The sequence below is a fragment of the Aythya ferina genome, assembly GCF_964211825.1.
Source record: "Aythya ferina genome assembly, chromosome: 6".
Taxonomy (NCBI): domain Eukaryota; kingdom Metazoa; phylum Chordata; class Aves; order Anseriformes; family Anatidae; genus Aythya; species Aythya ferina.
The window spans coordinates 6,430,227-6,448,014 of NC_140303.1; the positions used below are offsets into that span (position 1 = coordinate 6,430,227).

At 41.0% G+C, this 17,788-nt stretch overlaps 1 protein-coding gene across 6 annotated transcripts in view; it reads right to left on the reverse strand.

Annotated features, from left to right (window-relative positions):
* PMS1 (PMS1 homolog 1, mismatch repair system component) overlaps nucleotides 1-17,788 on the reverse strand; it is a 43,720-nt gene that overhangs the window by 11,593 nt on the left and 14,339 nt on the right. For all 6 annotated transcript variants that reach the window (XM_084522905.1, XM_084522906.1, XM_084522904.1 and 3 more), the window contains 4 exons: nucleotides 12,508-12,624; nucleotides 8,755-8,877; nucleotides 6,996-7,139; nucleotides 4,912-5,807 (listed from right to left, as the gene is read on the reverse strand). In XM_084522905.1, the coding sequence (XP_084379031.1) occupies nucleotides 4,912-5,807; nucleotides 6,996-7,139; nucleotides 8,755-8,877; nucleotides 12,508-12,624 (1,280 nt within the window). The remainder of the gene's footprint in view (nucleotides 1-4,911; nucleotides 5,808-6,995; nucleotides 7,140-8,754; nucleotides 8,878-12,507; nucleotides 12,625-17,788) is intronic.

The window sequence follows — 17,788 nt, forward strand, 5'->3', positions numbered from 1 at the left end:
GAGATTGGGATTGGTAGGTGACCCTGCCCAGTGGACAGGAGGAGGTGGAAAATTTCCTTCATCATTACAGCCAGCAAAACCTCAGCAACTGAACAGGGAGGAGTGAGCTGCATCTTACAGCATCGCACCAAGAGCCACAGCAGATTGCATTAGACCTCAGTCCCAAAGGCCTAACTCAAATCTGCAATCAGATGCACAGCTTTTGGAGGAGCTTTGTCAGAGGCGCATCCAGCCCTACTCACACAGTCATTTCAGCTTCTAGAGCCATGTGAATTTCAAGGGGAGTCCAAGCGCTTGCCTAGGGGGATGGAGGTTAAATCATTTCAGAAGCCTTGAGCTTCAGTTAAGGTAAAGAACTACACTGACTTCACATGGCCTACAATTAGCCACAGAAATAAAAACCCGTGAATCCAGAATAAATAAGGTTATCACAGAACTCTAATAAATTTACAGATTTGTTTTTACAAAAATACTCAATAATGAACTCTTCTAAATGCTGTCTGAACAGTGCAACCATTGCTACGTACTAAACCTCTACAACCTGAATGGATTCTTAATGAGTTTGCAAGTGTCAGGAAGATAGCTCAGGCTTTAGAGACGCCAGGTTTATGCTTCCCTCCTACACAAGAGCCTGATTTTTCGAAGGCCAAAGGAGCAATGTGCTAACTCCCTCTTTTGCCCTGATTTGATGTTCTGAATTCTGGCAGGTTATTCAGAGCAGCCCGATCTTCACTAAAAGGTAGTACTCTCATGTGTAAGTGTTGGAAATAAGTATTTTAGCTGGTCATATTTATTTATTGCTACTTGCTGGAACAGTTTAATTCAATTATGTGTATGCACACTGGAAAATTAAGGTCAACAAAAGGGTCACCATTTGCAATTAATTATGATGTGCTAGCACTCACATATGGTACCAATATTTAGTTAACTAAAAAAGTCAGCTTAAATAGTTTCTTGCAATAAATCATGTCCTAGAAAATATGGAGTAAATGTTAAGATAAAAAACATCTGCTCCTCTTAAAATGAATGGATGAAATCACTTGAACAGAAATTTTTTCTCCAGAATACATTTATAGCTTTGACCAGATCAATAAATACTTTGTTTTGAATAGACACAGTCGTAACGCAGGAGAATATTCAACTACGAGAGCACCGAGCTTTCAATGATACAGATAACCCAAAACAAAAACACTTTTTCCAAGGAAATCTTCCTTAGTTGTCATTTTAGGCCCCCATCAGAAAATTTCTAGCCTTGCAAGCTCTGACTGTGAGGGTTTTGCAAGTGACTCTCGGTGATTTGTTCAGAACCACAGAAAACAGCCAGTTTACAAACTGCTAGGGAACACCTTTGCTTTTTCCAAGGGCCTTCCCCAGAAGCAAGCATAATCAACAGGAGCAGTTTCTTCCCTGCTTTGTGAATCAGGACTGTAAAGTCAGGGTCCTTGCCTCCATTTCCAAAACCTACAGCCAAGGAAATCTGCAAAACCCTGGGTGTAAGGAGGGAAGTGGAAGACTAGAATAAAGCCTCGTCTCAAAGGAAACTTTGGCGCAACTTAGAAAAACGCATCCCACAATTTATTACTTTCTCCTTGCAGCTTAAACCTAAATGAAATATTCAGCATCTAACAGAAAAAAAGAAAAAAGAACATGATGTCCCTCAGACTGTTAACACTGAGTAGACAAATAAAACTACCGACCTCAGGTGAGCTATTTGGAGTGAGCTCTGACCAGAACTGGTGACTTGCACCGATGTGTACAAGTCCAGAGCAGAGGTATCTGAATGTAATACCCCTCAGCATCACATAACGAAACCCAGAGCACTCAAACTCTCACCAGAAGTAAATGTCATCTTCTATTTCTGTGTCTCCTGCCTTTGTGAAGCCAAACAAAGCTTTGAACTGCTCCTATCAGCTGGTCACCGTGTGCTTCTGACATGCAGCTTTCAGGGGAGCAGCCCAGCTTCCTCCGGGTGGACAACATGAACCTGCTACTACTGCTAAACAAATGCTGGGGACAAACAACAGGATGTAAGGACTGATACCAATTATTGATACAGTTATTTAGTATTAATATCTGGCAGCATCTGAGTGGAGCTGGCTAGGAATACAAGGCATGGCCACTGACCACCTGGTGACCCCTACCCACATATTGACCACAAGGTTAAAATAAAGGCTTCACGAATATTTTTTCTGAAATTGCTAAGCAAGTATAGTTACCCCAAAGGGATCTATACCAAAAGATTTGCAAATGAGCTGCACACAAAAGCCACGAAATGCTTAAAAATAAATCAGGCAGGCAAAAGCTACCAGCCAGGAGCTAGTTCCTGGTCACCAACAGGCTATGGGCACGCTCCGATCTGTCAACAGGCAGCAAGGGCCACACTACCTGGAGTGATATTTCTCCCAAATATACTCACAAAGAATTCCCGTACGGCACTGACAAGGTGATTTGTTAGCCCCATGATAACACGTGTGTAGCTCTGAACCTTTCCTGCACCTTCAGGCCAATTTCTGCTGCCTGTCGTGGCAGTTGGATGGACTTCTCCCCCCGTTACCTGAGCCTGATACGCAAGAAACATTAAGGCCAGAAACGCACACAAGCTGTGTTAAGTAAGAGCAGAGGGAGTCTACGAAATTAAATCCTGGCTGTGCAAAGCAGGGGGATATGCGATGCTGCCAACATGGACATGCATGGAAGCTTTCCTCTTCTATTATAACCTAAAGACCATAACATTTTACATTCCGGTTGAGTAATAAATGCTGGCTTGTTTTGAAAAGGCTATCCTATGTCATTCTGAGACATCTGTTAGTTGCGCTGCTCCCAAAAGGCATTTAAATTCATTTAGACCTGCTGGAGAAGCCACAGAGATAAACAGGGACGCTGAAGCCAAGCACACCCATTGCAACCCAAACACGCGACTTCATCGCAGGAGGACGGAGGGCTGGAGCCTAGCAAAGAGGGGGCTTGCAGGAAGGGTGGCAGCGAGTTGGAGGGAGAGCGTGCTCAGTGGAAGCCCTGTCGCATAGACATTTGTTGTTACCTCTAGGTGGCCCAATTTATCCAGAGTATCTGGTAGGCAAGGCTTAAGCTCTCTGCCAGACCTGCAACAGTTCCTCTGGATTGTTGCCTTGAAGGAAAAGATACCTGCAGATGTCTTCGTATTTGGTATTTTCAGAGGCAATCTTGCAATATGAAAAGTGGAAGAGAGCTACGCCAAAGCTGAGCTGCATTGATACAGCTAGTGGGAAATTTTTCATCGACTTTAACATGCATTGGACTATGCTGCGTTCAGTCCTGCATGTAAGATACAAATTCATTACCGGAGAGGTCTCCTTCCTGAACTAACACAACGTTAATCTGTAGGCACACTCTTAAACATAACAGTTGTACCAGGAAAGCAACCGTGAAATCTCAAAAGCTAAAGCAGAGCAAATTAAAATTTTCTGAAACAGCTGGCAGAACCTTTTGTTTCACTTCATTAAAAGCACAAACATAATTGGAGTGGATTTCTACTATTACATTGAGCTTTCTGCTGAAGCAGAGATGGACAACACACTATTTCTCACAGGCATGGCTTTGTGATCAGAGCACGTTGTTTGTTTGGTGACCTTTACGTTAGGTAAATCAGAAGCTAGATATTAGGGTTTTGCTTCACTCTGCTACGGCTGGTGTTCAGAACAATGCAGAGGATTTCAAATAGAAGAGTCACGTAGTACAGGGTTCAAGGAAAAAACAGTTAGGTTAATAGTAATTCAGCAGGTACAGCTCCTCTTTCTTACCATCAAATCTCTCATTAGCGTTTAAAATTATAATGTTTGGCTAACGTAACTTCTTCAGTGGTCTTAATTCCCTCTCTTTGCTTCCATAACATTAAGAAAATACATTTTCAAAACACTGCCAGTGACTCTGTTCTTCAAAAACAAATTCCATTTCCCACACTTTCTGCCTCCATCACAATGAGCACTCAAATCATTGCTTGTGAAACTGTTGCAGAGCTATCCTCCTCCTTTGTATGATGCCCCAAAGTGTTTTACATTTCACAAAATTACCAAAAAATAACAAAAACCAAAAACACCAAAGAAAGAAAACATCCACCTTCCATGTTTTGAACTGTCTTAGGATGCCTCAAGATCTGTTATTCTAATTAAGCTTTTACTATAATATAAATTTCACATAAAGGACAACATACACATATTAACTATTCCACTACCACCTCTCCCTTAAAAAAAAAAAAAAAACAAAAAAAAAAACAAGCATTCAAATTGTACTATACTCTGAACCAGCCCTGCAGTATCTGTTTGGGGGGATAAAGAAATTCCTTGTATCATTTGATTGGGTTTTATAAATACAATAATGGGGTAGCCTGGGTTGGGATACGTACTAAATTTAGGGGAAAGGAGTTTACCAAATGTTCAAGTACTAAAGACCCTGAAAAAGAATTCTCACTTTAGAGCAATAAAAAAGAACTGCTGGTTGGAAAAAGTTCTGGAGGAACTATACAGTGCCTCAGCCACCACGGGGCTGGTTTTCATTGATGCTACATCTGAAGTGACAATATACAGCAAGCCCTTAAAAAACTGAGGTTTGTACAATTGAAAAAAGTACATTTCTTGGCTGTTAGCTCTACATAATAACTCATCAAAACCGTCCCTAGTTAACTGCCGCATGGCAAGTACAGTGGCAAAATGAGTAACTCAGCTCAGCAGCGCACATCTGCGCACAGCAAAAGATGACAACTTACTAGATGAATGCTGTTCTTGAAAAGCCAAAAATAATTTTCTGTTCTGTTTTTCATCAGTAACTGGGAAGTTATATACATATATGTATATATATTTTATTCACAGCAAATGACTCATTTGCTCATTGGTAATTACCAGAGATTTAGAAGCAAGATACAGCCTAGAAACTTACTTCTTCTTTTCCTCTTCATTCAAATTCTTCCACTGTTCTTCAATTTTCAACAGGATGTCTTTCATGCTAGTCTTTGGGTGCTCAGAAAACAATTTTGAACGATATTCTTGGGTGAAGAGGGCAAATGCAGTCTTTGGTTTCCTTATTATTCGACTACTAATTAAGTCATAAGCAGTTACTTGTCCTGTTTTATCATTTATTACATTTGTTTTCCTTATACTTTGATTTGGCATTTGTGGATCACAGCTGTGTTCACCAGTATGTTCGCTTTGCTTATTAGCTGCTCCTCCAACTTCAGGAATTAAAATCTTAACAGGTTCCAGGTTGTCTCCTAGAGAGTCTTTAAATCCATTCCCCATACTCCAATTATCAGCAGAGATTTCAGGTAAGTCTTTAGGTACTGAGGCTTCCTCATTCTTTTCCATCTCGCAAGTATTATCAGAACTCAAAAGATGCTCATCAGCTTTTTTGCATTCAGGTTCCATTGGAGCCCTGCGAGTTGGACTAGCAGTTGTGTTCTGTCCATTCTGTTCCTCCTCACACAATAAATTTAAGGAACCGTCTTGAAAGGCATCACTCTTAGGAACCTCTTTTTCCTCTAGGCGACTACGTATATTATCACCACAAAATGCCTGATGATTTAAACAGATCTCTGTGTTTTTTCCTGCTTGACGATTTTGCACATCACTGCTGACTGAAAGGAATGAAGTATGAGCATGTAGATCATTGTTTCCAGATGGTTCCATTTCATTAACAACCACATCTGTTTGTCCTGTTTTATGAACAAACATGTCTTCTGAGGTAACATCTGTTTTATTAGCTTCACCAGAGACCGTAGCAGGTAGTGGCCCATAGAGTGATTTCAACACATTTTCAACAGCAAATAAGACAGACTCCTGGAGGGGAAAGAAAAAAAGGAAAAAAAAAAATTACAGAAAAAGCACACACAACGATAAAAAAAAAGAATACATAATAACTGACAGATATTGAGAATAAAGAACAAAGTGATCTTGCTCATAATATTTTTCAAATAAATCTGGGCGGATTATTGCAGTTCAATTTTTCACACATGTCCCAAAAGACTCTGCAGTAGACACCTTTCACCTCAAATATTTCTTGAGAGGTGCTCCGCTTCACTCGTGTACTCCGGTATTACAAGAGCGATTAACTGCTTTCCTTATAACACAGCGTACCAGTTGCTTCAAACTGTATCAAGTGAAGCTATTTCCACCTAACACAGTGTTAGAAGCTTATAGTAAGGACAGAAATACCAACACCAGCCCAGTTTAGCAAGCATGTTTGCAAAGAGCTTCCAGGACAGTTCTGCAACAAAAATTGGAAATAAAACAAACAAACCCTTTTGTAATGCTAAAGAAAGTTTTAAGCTAGAACAAATGTGAGAAAGTTATGTTAATTTTAATACAAGTGGCACTTAACAGGCAATACATTTGCACAGACAAGCACAAAAACTTTCACTGAAGACAAGGACAGTCTCAGTGGTGTGAGTACCTACCATCACTCTGAATAACAGCCTTACCACTGCAGCTTTCTTCATTTTTGTGGCACTCACATATCAAGTGCCAAGAAGTGAAACGGAATTTATGGAACATCTATCACAACATAACATATAAAACACAGGCATATACTGTTCAAATTTCCAGTCCTGTTAGCACGAACTGGATGTCCTGAAACTTAAGTGATGTCAACAATTATTTACACATGCAATGGCAATTATTACATTTGGTAGAAATCATCTCCTCCTCCCCTAATGCGCGCAGTGTTTGAAAAGTTTATTACTTAGTGTAATTATGAAACTAAACATGAGATTTATTCAAGCACACATCATAATTCCATTTAGCTTCAGTCACTGCTACACAGCCATCTGGAAGCAAAGCGATACCCACATGTATGTGACAGCACATAAGCGATCTTTGAAATCAACTGGGAAATTAGTTTCAAATAATCCTCCCAAAGACTTCAGTGGCACTGTTTACCTTCAAACATTTCAGCAGTTCCAGAAGCCCTTATTATACGTACGTAAGTAAAAAGTTGTCAACTCAAAACCAGAATTAGACACAAATTACCTTATACTGCAGTAAAACTTGACTTTTATCGGGCGTTAAATTCACATCCACAGCAGATGCAGGTACAGTAATATTCAAGAAGAAAACAGGGTATAAGCGGGTACTGTCCTTGTGTGACGCCGCACTGTAGTACTGCCGAATTAACTACAGATTCATTTAGCAAAGAGATGTCAGTACAGGCAATAAAAGAGACACAAAGGCACAGATGTTACAAAATCATAACTGTATTTTCCCCCCAAATTAATGCAATGCTAAAAAGATCTGTGTGGATATATATATACACGTCAAAATAATCACCAAAAGGGGAGTTACTGGTGGTTTCCATGTTTTCACAATTAAAAAAAAAAAGGTAAGAAAAAAAAAAGGAAAAAAGAGCAAATTCCAAGAAATTAATGGCAGCTACTTTGACCTTCTGAATGAATGCATTGATCATCTTTGGAAGAAAAGACATGATACGCTCCTACTTGGTTATTCATAAACTTACTATTTCTCTGCAACTCTGCTTGCCCTTACTGTTTTCTCTATAATCTCCCTGAAAACTCATGTCAAAAAACTACAAAGTTATTTAGTTGTTTCATAATGCAGGTCTTGCAAAATAGAACAATCAAATAAAGGTCTTTGTATTTTCCTCTTGTATTGTGGATCCTTTCCAGTATATACTGGAGAAAATATGTTAACAGACTAACAGTATAAAAGAGCTTCTGAAACTTGATTTTTAAATAAAAGTTAACCATAAAATATTATTTTAATAATAAAATAAATTAAAATAACATAAAAAAAATATATTTTAACCTTACTATTCCCACAGTCTGTTCTCAGCTGGCACTGAACTGCAGTAATAAGAGGACACAACTAAAAAGTGGACAAAAATAAAAGGCATCACCATCACCACTATGTGAACAGCCCTAAATGAAGGGCCATGTATTTCTACTTTGTATTACAGTAATCTGAACCCCACCTAGCCTCTGCTCTGGTTAAAAAGACGTCTCTTACATGGGATCCAAACTGAGCTTTCAACTCCAGCAAGAGCCAGGTAGATCAATTACTGCGTGGCCACGGAGCACAGGATTAGCCTTGTTTGTCACTTAAGATATGAACACAAGTTCAGGGTTTACATCCACAAAACTGCCAACTGAAACCTACTCGATTGTCTCCACTTTAAAACCTACATGTACACTTCAGCATGAATGGAATTTTATTTTCTGTGGAGGGCAAGGATTAGAACAGCAACGCTGCTCCGAGTGAGGTGCTGCAAGGTTCAGTAGTGTGAGAAACCCAAGAGTATCAAATTCTGCCTACACAATGCCTAGCGGTAGCCAATGCCTCTGCACTATCACTTTCATTTTTATTCAATGCATACACAGATTTAAAGGGAAAGCAAGCAGATTTGCTGGATAAGTGAACAAAATTAAAATTTTATTTTCAGGAAAATTCTCTTACAGGAAACCATGTAGAGCTCCCTCATGGAAAACTGCCCAGGTGTGATTCTGCTGCATTAATATAAATTATTCTGTGCTCTTATTTTTTTCAAGCAGCCGTAAGGATAGCCTCCAGCTCTGTGGCTGCAAGTCACTGCAGAGAACGTAACAGAGCTGAGATACCAGGAGCATCAGACTTGTGGATGAGGTTTCTATTGTAAATGCTTCACATGTAGTACTCCACTTATCTCATGTGGGCAGATATTGCAGATAGCAGAGCCCTTTCTGTCCTCAAAGAAATCATGTTTTTATTCCTTGAATAAGAAGCTAGAGGATGTTACCTTCAGTATTTCCTTCTGAAGAACCGGACGATTGTTTATAAAAATGAAACTCCTTTCTGAACCTGACAGACATGTCAGAGAGCTGTCTGACTCAGCTTTTGGGAGAAATCCAGAAAGATTTATCTGCAAGAAAAACAAATACAGTACAGAAGTCTTTAAAAGAGAATCCCCAAAAGCTTTTTATTTAGGGGTGCAACATTACAGTGCAATTCACAGGAGTCCCAGTCGTTCAAACACATGCACCACTTCTTTAGAGTTACGTGTATGATTCAAAAGCACTTTAAAAAAGAGATTGGGATGGATGGTTCTGTATCTATTACCCTTGATTCAACCGATTGAGAAATTTCCCATCTGGACTGTCAGTTGCACTGGGCTGCTGCAGTGAGCGTGTGCTTTGGGCCTGCTGACTGCAGGGCTGCCAACCTCACGCCTGCAAGAAGCTCAAGGCGTGCAGTGCTGCCCATGCTGGCGAAGGCAGCAGTGAGCTACCTCTAACTGGGAACACCAAAACACAAAATCCCTCCCTTTCTTTACCCACAGCACCTTAAATAGCTCATCAGCAGGCATTTATGGAGGGCACCTAAATTTACCTACAGCACCTGTATCCAAATCATCTGACTTTGCAGAGTGCTGAGCACCCACGATTCCCAGCCTTCAGCAGAACCTGTGAGCACCCAGCCCTGCCAAGGAGCCCAGGAACAAATCACGCGATTCCAGTACCTAACATTAACTCCAAGGTTTAAAACTTCTCTGCTAAGCTCTTCTAGCTTTGGGTGTGTTTTTTTTTTCCCTGTCAAAATGAGAGCGATGACTTGTGCTGCCTGCCCCACTGCCTCCCCCTCTCCCCCCCACCGAGCAACTTGGAAACCCTTGGATCGATTTCAATTCAATCTGATGAAGAAGCAGAAATCCCAACGATATTACGTTTCCACAATTTCTGTGATAACTGGCAGCTGTTTGGAGAGGGCAGCCTCGGGATAACGGCCTTACTGCGGAAAAGGCAGTTGTGACTTCTCACAAGCCGGGATCCAGCAGCACGTAAGCACTGGCTCGCCGACCTGCCCATGTGCTGCCCCACTGCAGGTTGCCCAGACAAATAGGAACGGGAACAGTGGGGGCCGGTGCACAGCAGAGGCTGAGGTTCTGGACATACGGGAAAGGTTGGAGAATATTCTGGTAGCAGGGTGGATCGCAGAAGACAGAAATCAGACCTCGTTAGTTTTTCTTTTGGCAGAACCACTTGTATTTACTAAAAGCCGAGTGATCATGCATTTGAAACGGAATTTAAAATCCCTGGGACTTGGCCTATCCTTCCCATTCACCGACGTCACACCAGCGATCTGCTCATGTGCTCCCTTATTCCCTCTTGACCTTGTAACAAGCAATCTGTGCTAAAGCTGGAGCGTTCTGGTCAGCAACGTTGCACAGAACCAAACACCACTGGTCAAGTTAAAGAGGTGTCAAATATCTCTTGGATGATTATCAGAAAACAACATGCAGCACTTCTAGATTTTGTCCTGCAGCTTTAGCACATCCTCTTTGAATGTTCCTCCCTTATGCTTCAAATTCCTTTTCCAATTTCCAAATATCCGTATAAATCTTTCACTTCAAACGGCATTTTTATATACAGACAACATTAAAACAAAACTGAAAGTCTCTAAATAAGACATTTAAGAAGCTGCCATATTTAGAAATGGCTGACTGCTGTTACTATTTAAAGCCACGTGGAATATCAGTATGCTCGTTAAAAGTTAGTAACGATCCTAAAAGTAGTCGTAATTACTAGAATTTTCTTATACTTTTTTTTTTATTATTAAGGCAGAATTGCACAGACTGGAAAATATTAATTCCTAAACACATACACGTATTAAAATCTATCTGTGTTAAGCGGACAATGTCTTCCTACAGTACTCACCTTTTTCCCAGAGGCCTGTGTACCTGCCAAACTTAACTTTCACACAACAGGAAAATTCCTAGGAATTCCATAGGAATTCCCTTCACTACAAAAATTTCCCAAATGAAGCTTCTCAGCCAAAATGGATCCACCCATTTCCAAGAATGGGGATGCAGAAAGCATAGATGCTGTTTTGCACATTAAAAGCTGACAATTCTTTATTTTCTTTGGTTTTCTTTCTACTTTGCGAGTAGTTCCTGATTTTTCCATGCTTTGGGGCCAACTTGAACTATGTTCTTGTTTCATTCAGTGCTCATAATGGAGAGGTTTTAAAAGACTAGCCATCTGCAAACCCCGGGATCACTCACTGCAGAAGTTTTAAGTGTGCGGTTAGCAAGATACAGCTTACAAAAAGTTGTTTATAACAACTCTGATTTTGCCTTCAGAGTAGACTTCGCAGTGAAGGATTAAGAAGCTACATAATGGACGAGTAGGAAATGAAAAGAATTAAGGAGCTGCTCTTTGGTCTGTGTACTGAATGAGACATGGGTCTAATAGGAAGGAAAATTGGCATATGTCTTGTCATTGAATACCTCTCCCAATTCCTGAACACAAGGGAGAAAGATAAGGGTTACGCAGGCAAGCTTAATTCTGTCATTTCAGTGTTTGGCTGCTTAATTTAGAAATGTCCACAGTTTCTGAATGTAGATCTGTGCAAGTGCAATATGCATGGATCACTTATACACCTATAAATGATGCACGTGGTATTTTACACACTATTTAGAGACAGAGAGAGAGATGGAATGTTCCCCAACTTCTATTCAAGGAATATGGATGCCTCATGATATAGCAAAGAGGTAACGTGAGAACCTGAGTGCCTCCTTCGAGCTAGTCCCTTCTAAATACCCCCATGTCTTCCCTGCAGAGCTCCCTGCACTTGCCATATGAGGCACAGCCAAGTGGGCGCTCAGGTATGAGCAGAGCATCCAGACTTGTTCGGACAGAAACAGGAAAAACTTCTTCGTAAACCCTAAGAAGCAACTTGGCTACTCCCCCCAGCCCCTCCCCACACATCTCCCTGTGTGCAGACACCATGGGCATTCTTACAAACTCACGATTTAAGTCTGAATAAACAGTTTCTTCCAGCATGGCATTGTGTTTAATAGCCACTCTGACTTCACAGAAAAAAAAAAAAATCAACTTTCCAGGCTCAACAGGAGGAAGCCTCTCCTTTATAAAAATGTCTGAGACAAAAGTGGGAGTAAAAAAAAAATAATAAAATATTAGATGAAGGACAGTATCGTGGGGAGCTCCTTCAATTTCAACAGGAGCAAAGAAAGTTATGTGCATGAGAATTTTTGAAAGCTAGCTAGTATTTCCTTGACACATAGGTTTATCATATATTTTGCACAACTTGCCTTCTAAGTATACGTTTATTTTACTGTTGAAGTGCCCCTGACTGAAACTGAGGAGATATTCTTTAGAAGATAAGGCTAAAAGGCCACGAGGATGAGAACGATATAAATGCCTAGTTATTAATCAAAGCACAACCTGCCTGCAGGCCAGGAATCCTAACTTAGACAGCTCTGAGCAATCAGCAATTCTGCATTTGTCATCACAACTGTTTTTACTGCCATTTGATCAGTGCCACATGAGTCCTGACTAGATGATTCTGGGAGTGCATTTTCAATCACCAAACCAATTAATTTTACAGAGAGAGCTGTGAGAGAATCAAATGTATTAATCAGACGTCAGTCTGGAGATAATGTTCTCTTTTTGAAAGTCTCCTTTCTGAGTGCTGATTTAGCTCCTCATTGACAGGCTTTAAGTGGATTTGGGAGAAGGAAGTTTAAACTCACCTCAGGATCTTCACAGCAGTGTTGAAAAGGTACCATACTGCCCATAACGGCTGTTCCCAGAACTGACATACAGGCCATTTTGTGATCTGACACCCTGGTCTTTTGCCAAATAACTGCCTGAAACAAATGGCACAGAGTCAAATTTTTGACATTATATTTATATTTGTTGAACTCAAGTCATGTCTATTAACATGCATATGCAACTGCACACATACTGTATATGTAACATTCTGTACTTTGACCCTCTTACATTCACAACTTTCAGCGTTAACACACACGATATGGTACTTTTTGGCATGTCTTCTCATGTTGTATTACTTATTTAGAGCCGCAGCCATCAGAAAATCTAGGAGTTCGTATTCATGAATGTTACGTGGCTAATCTGGACTTCTGCACTTGAAACAATTGCTAAAAAATAAATCAATAAAAACACCACTTTTCATCTAAGATACACAGCAGTGGGCTATGTATTTTTACCGTGCACACAAATTGAGGGTTTCTGATCTTTTTGGCATGACGGTCAGCATTTGAAGGTGGACCTTACACCACAATGCCTGTGGTATTTAAAATACATGAATAAGCCGTTTTCATAGAAACTGGGATGTTGGGGGTCCATTCACAGTTCTTGTCCAGATACTCTAGGTCTGTTTTTTAGAAAGGAAAGCAGTTTCTAAGGAGGTATCTCTATGGAAAGCAGTTACTTGTTTAATGACAGTTTTGTAAATGTTAGATAGAAGGATATCTGCTCTACTCGCTACACACCTTACAATTCTGTTGCAAAGGTTTAATAAATACAGTACAGCAGTACAAAATGCAACTTGCATAAGAAGACTTTACCTGTTAAGTCCTCTTACGTACACAGAAAGTATTAGCTGCTTTGGGAAGTGAAATTTGGTCTCTCGCTAATGAGAAGGAACGAATGACTGTATGAAACAGCCACAAATTTAACTCTGAACCTGCTTACTTTTACCACTGTATCTCAACAACAAAAAAATTGTGTTTAATTGGCTTTCCACTTCCTGGCAACTGAGTCTACTGGATTCTTTGTATCTGCTTCTCTCATTGTTAGCTGAGTCTATTTCACTGTGCAACATTCAAACATAAAAGGAAAGAAGCGTGGGAAGTTGCCCATTAAATCTGACACTACGATGCTAGTTTAAAAAGAGCTGTTTACATAGGCCCAATAAATTCAACATGAGTTCCCAGTATTCTGGTACAGGATGTCATGTGAAAGCACGGTGAGCAATGCACCAATCTCAAGAAACGCAATACAGAGCCTTAAAATTCCACCTGTCCTGGAGGATATTCGCTGGCCTTGAAGGGTGAATTCCACTGAAGAACACGGTGCTCTTGTAAAACGATATTCCCTTCTTACAGGACAGGTGGGATTTTAAAGCTTTGAGACTGGCGACCCTAAAACTGTTCCCCAATCTTGAATTTTCCACTTCCAAATTCACTCCTGCCTGAATCTAACTCACCTTCTGCACACAGCCTGACAGCCATTCGCCCACACCGCGCTCACAGCCCTGCCATCCTACAGCAAGCTGGAAAACCCCCCCAAATAAAAGACAATTCACACCAGGGAGGGCAGAGAATACATAACGGGGTGAAGGAGAACCACGGGCCACATGGCCACGGCTCCGTGCTTCGGAAGCAGGCAGCAGCAAAGGACGGAGCGGGGCTGCCCAAGCCTGCTGCGCTCGGCCTCCCTCCTCACACCTGCTGCACATCTCCTCGGAGACATTTCGAGTGATGAAAGAGTTGGTCGTCTTCTTTAGAGCTCCTCTTATAAAACATATCCTGTACTGTGGCTATTTTAAAACCGATTACTTAAAATGGAAACACGGAGTGCCAAACAATTTTTTCTTTACTGGGCACATTTTAAATTAAACGCTTGTGACCAAACAGAGAAAGACACTTGTTACGTGACTAATATAAACATCACGCTGCTTATTTTAGGTTATACTAGCGTGATGCCACAGGTACAGATATAAATCGTAGCTGCTGATTAATGCAAGGTTGTTATTACACTGTCTGACCTGCTGAATGGCTGATACACGGGCCTGTAAAAAGATCACTTCAGTAAAGTGCTTTTAAAAAGCCAGGGAACATGAGAACTTATTAAATGCAAACCTGCTAAAAGTAGATGCTGCTAATGAGTTCAGGAGGTATTTTCTTCATTTGATTTTTGAGCTACCCGCATATTTGTCAAATTTTAATACTGGGAACTTCAGAGAAAAATTTAGGAACTAGTTACCATCCCCATTAAATTACCATTACCATACATTAAAGCCCACACACTAAAGAGGCAATGCATCTCCTGAAATTTTTATACTAAGTAAACACAGAATAGTCTGTGTGCTCAGCTTTAGCCCTGACTGCACGTTCTGATGCCACAAGGTAGGATCAGCCAATTCATTTAAAGAAAATGATTTCTGAGACCCTCTAGATGTACCAACAGGCTTTAAAAAGAAAACTCTATTAAGAAACAAAGACTACTCCCTTTCATTTATTTTACAAAGTGCCTGTTTCTGCAATACCCTCATTTTTTTAACCTTGATTATACCCTTTAGTTCAGCTAAAAATACACACCCCCACACACCCCTCATATTTTTTTTGTAGGTCATTTAACCTGGTGTCCAGGATGAGCCAAGGAAGAATCTGACTCTGGTCAGTATGATGACACTGCAAAAACAGCCTACTCGCAGATATATTATTACATGCGGACCATCTTGGGGTTTGTTAGAGCTAGCCAAATATATCCCACCTCCCTCTCTGCTTCACTGAAGGGGATTACATGATCTAGATCTTATTAAAAAAAAGTCATAATGTATATCAAACTCTGTTGCACAGACACACGTGCTGCATTTCCCTATCTGTATTTCTTCGGCCCCATCCAGCTCTAGACCACAGGTGTGTGCGGGCATCCTTTTGTGCAGGATGACAACAAACACGTATGCATGCAGCAGGCCTCTCTGTTTCTTTTATGTTACACATAGCCCAGAAGGATTCCTAGAAAAACATGAAATGACTGGAAAAAAAAGAGTATGCAAGCTCTTCCCATCGAGATCCGTGGTATTTGTCACTAAGGAGAAGAAGAGCAGTTCATCACTGGTTTCCTCAAAGACCCCAGGGAAGGCCCAGGGAAAAAATGCAGCCAACCAATCCTTTGTATTTTAGAGCTTCTACCAGCAGCCACAACGATCTGAGATCCCAGACAAAAGACAAGTCTTAGGAAGAGCTGAGGACTGGATGCTGTTGCTGAAGATGGCTCGTGCAGTGCCAACAATGATGCCGAAAAAAACTCCTCCTGCTTACTTTGCCACTGCATGATGGCTGGAACTTAACCAGCCTCCCGTGGCACAACGGGGATTTTTGGATGAAAGGTGACGTGGACTTTCAGTACCCAAACCCAGTCGTCTTTGTTCATGTATTCTGTGGTTGGTATTGTGTTATTTATCCTGTTAATACCATTTCAGGGTGTACAGGTCCAGCAGAGCATGCGCTGCACATGAACTGCAGATTGGTGACCTAAGGTAGCTCTGTTAAAAAAACGCATTTCACAGGCTCACTGATTTTGTTCTACAGATTTCCAAAATCCTGTCTCCATGGCACCTGAGACCTCACTTCAGAAAGTTAAATCTTTAGGTCAGTATGTTTCTTAGCTTTGCTGACTTAATAAATTGTCAGGCTTAAGTTTTAAGCTCCAACACAACTGAGAATATCCCTGCCTACTTGTTCACACGGCGTATAAACGGGAACAAAGCCAGGCAGCCACAGCAAGAGTTTGAATTTGGCCGAAGCGAAACAAAGCCATCACCTTGTACCACGTGTGTAACTGCTGCTGCCCGTGATGCACTGACACCTTGCTGCAAGGGCAGGCACATTCTCTGCGGTGGAAGAAAATCTATCAGCTAAGATGAAGAAGACACCGAGATAAAGACTTAACCACGTTCTTTAAAATGCCAGCCTTGAAAAGTGGCGATGGTGTTTGACCTGCTCCAGGCCATGACTGGTATCTTGTTTTAAAAAGCGTGGCAAGCTACCTTAAGAAAAGAGAACTCCTGCATAATCCTCCCTTGAAAATAGAAATCGTGGCATTTTTGCAGTTTAGCTTACAGAAAAGCAATGCAACCCCTTACAAAATCCTAACTGATTTCTGCATACATTTTATATTTGCCTCTGGAGAATCTTTGCAACTGATGGTGGCTCAACCACCGGTGGAGGTAGAGAAGAGAGAAACTCAAGGCACTGTTTTTTTCCTCCCCATGCATAGGCATCAGCCATTACAGCTATCACAGAAATTTGATGAAAGGTAGCTATTTTCCACAGCACCCTTCATCCTAGAAATCCCGAAGAATTTCCTGCTCAGATTTCCCATTTGTGATATGAGAGCACCCGCCCGAGGAAGAGGCATTCTTGAGCATCGTGCCGTGGAGAAGCGCTCAGAGCTGGAAGGTAAGTTATGAGAGGAACCAGGAGATGGTACAAGGAGCCAGGGCCCTCCACCTGCTAACACCTATCTTCACAAGCTTTAAAGAATCACAAAGGCTTTTTTTTTTGGCTGCTTTACCCACATGCGTTCTGCTATGGTGGATAGAGAAGTTCCATTTCCATATAAGAAAATAATAAGATAAAAAAGCAAACAATTCAACTGCTTAAAACAAACAAACCCAACAAACTACACAGTTTCTAATCCTAAATTGTCAGTTAAAGGATGCAACATCATCACAGTGATTTCCACGTTAAGAAGGACGTTCAAAAGCCTTTTGAAAGGTGCCAGTCAGTAGAAATACCAGGGAACGTACCTAGCTGTGGCAAAGTACATTGCTAAGGAAGAGGGAAAACTCCCCGGCGGCTTTGGAAACATCTTTTTTGTGCTAAGCTTTCAAGCGTACAACAAAAATGTGCAAGCCTTACAAGAGCTAAAGGCACATCGCAGGCACTGCAGCACACGGGGCGTATGTGAAACAGTAATTGTTTTGAGATTTCAGGCATATACTGTGCTGTCATTTGAAAAAAGTGATGGATGAGAAACTGGAAACCTCAGGGAATTAGTAATAGGATATAAAGCATTTCACCTCTAGGTCACCAGTTCAAATTCAACCAGGTTGGTAGCGACCAAAAGTAGTTACCATCTGGCAGCTGTTCTCTGGCTGATGTAAATTGAGTTGAGGGTCTCAGCGCATTTCCTAGTGGACAGGTGTCCACATCACAAAAAAAAAAACCATAATTAACTCTCTGTTTGGCTTTCCCTGCAAAGCCACTGAGCACTGAGTGG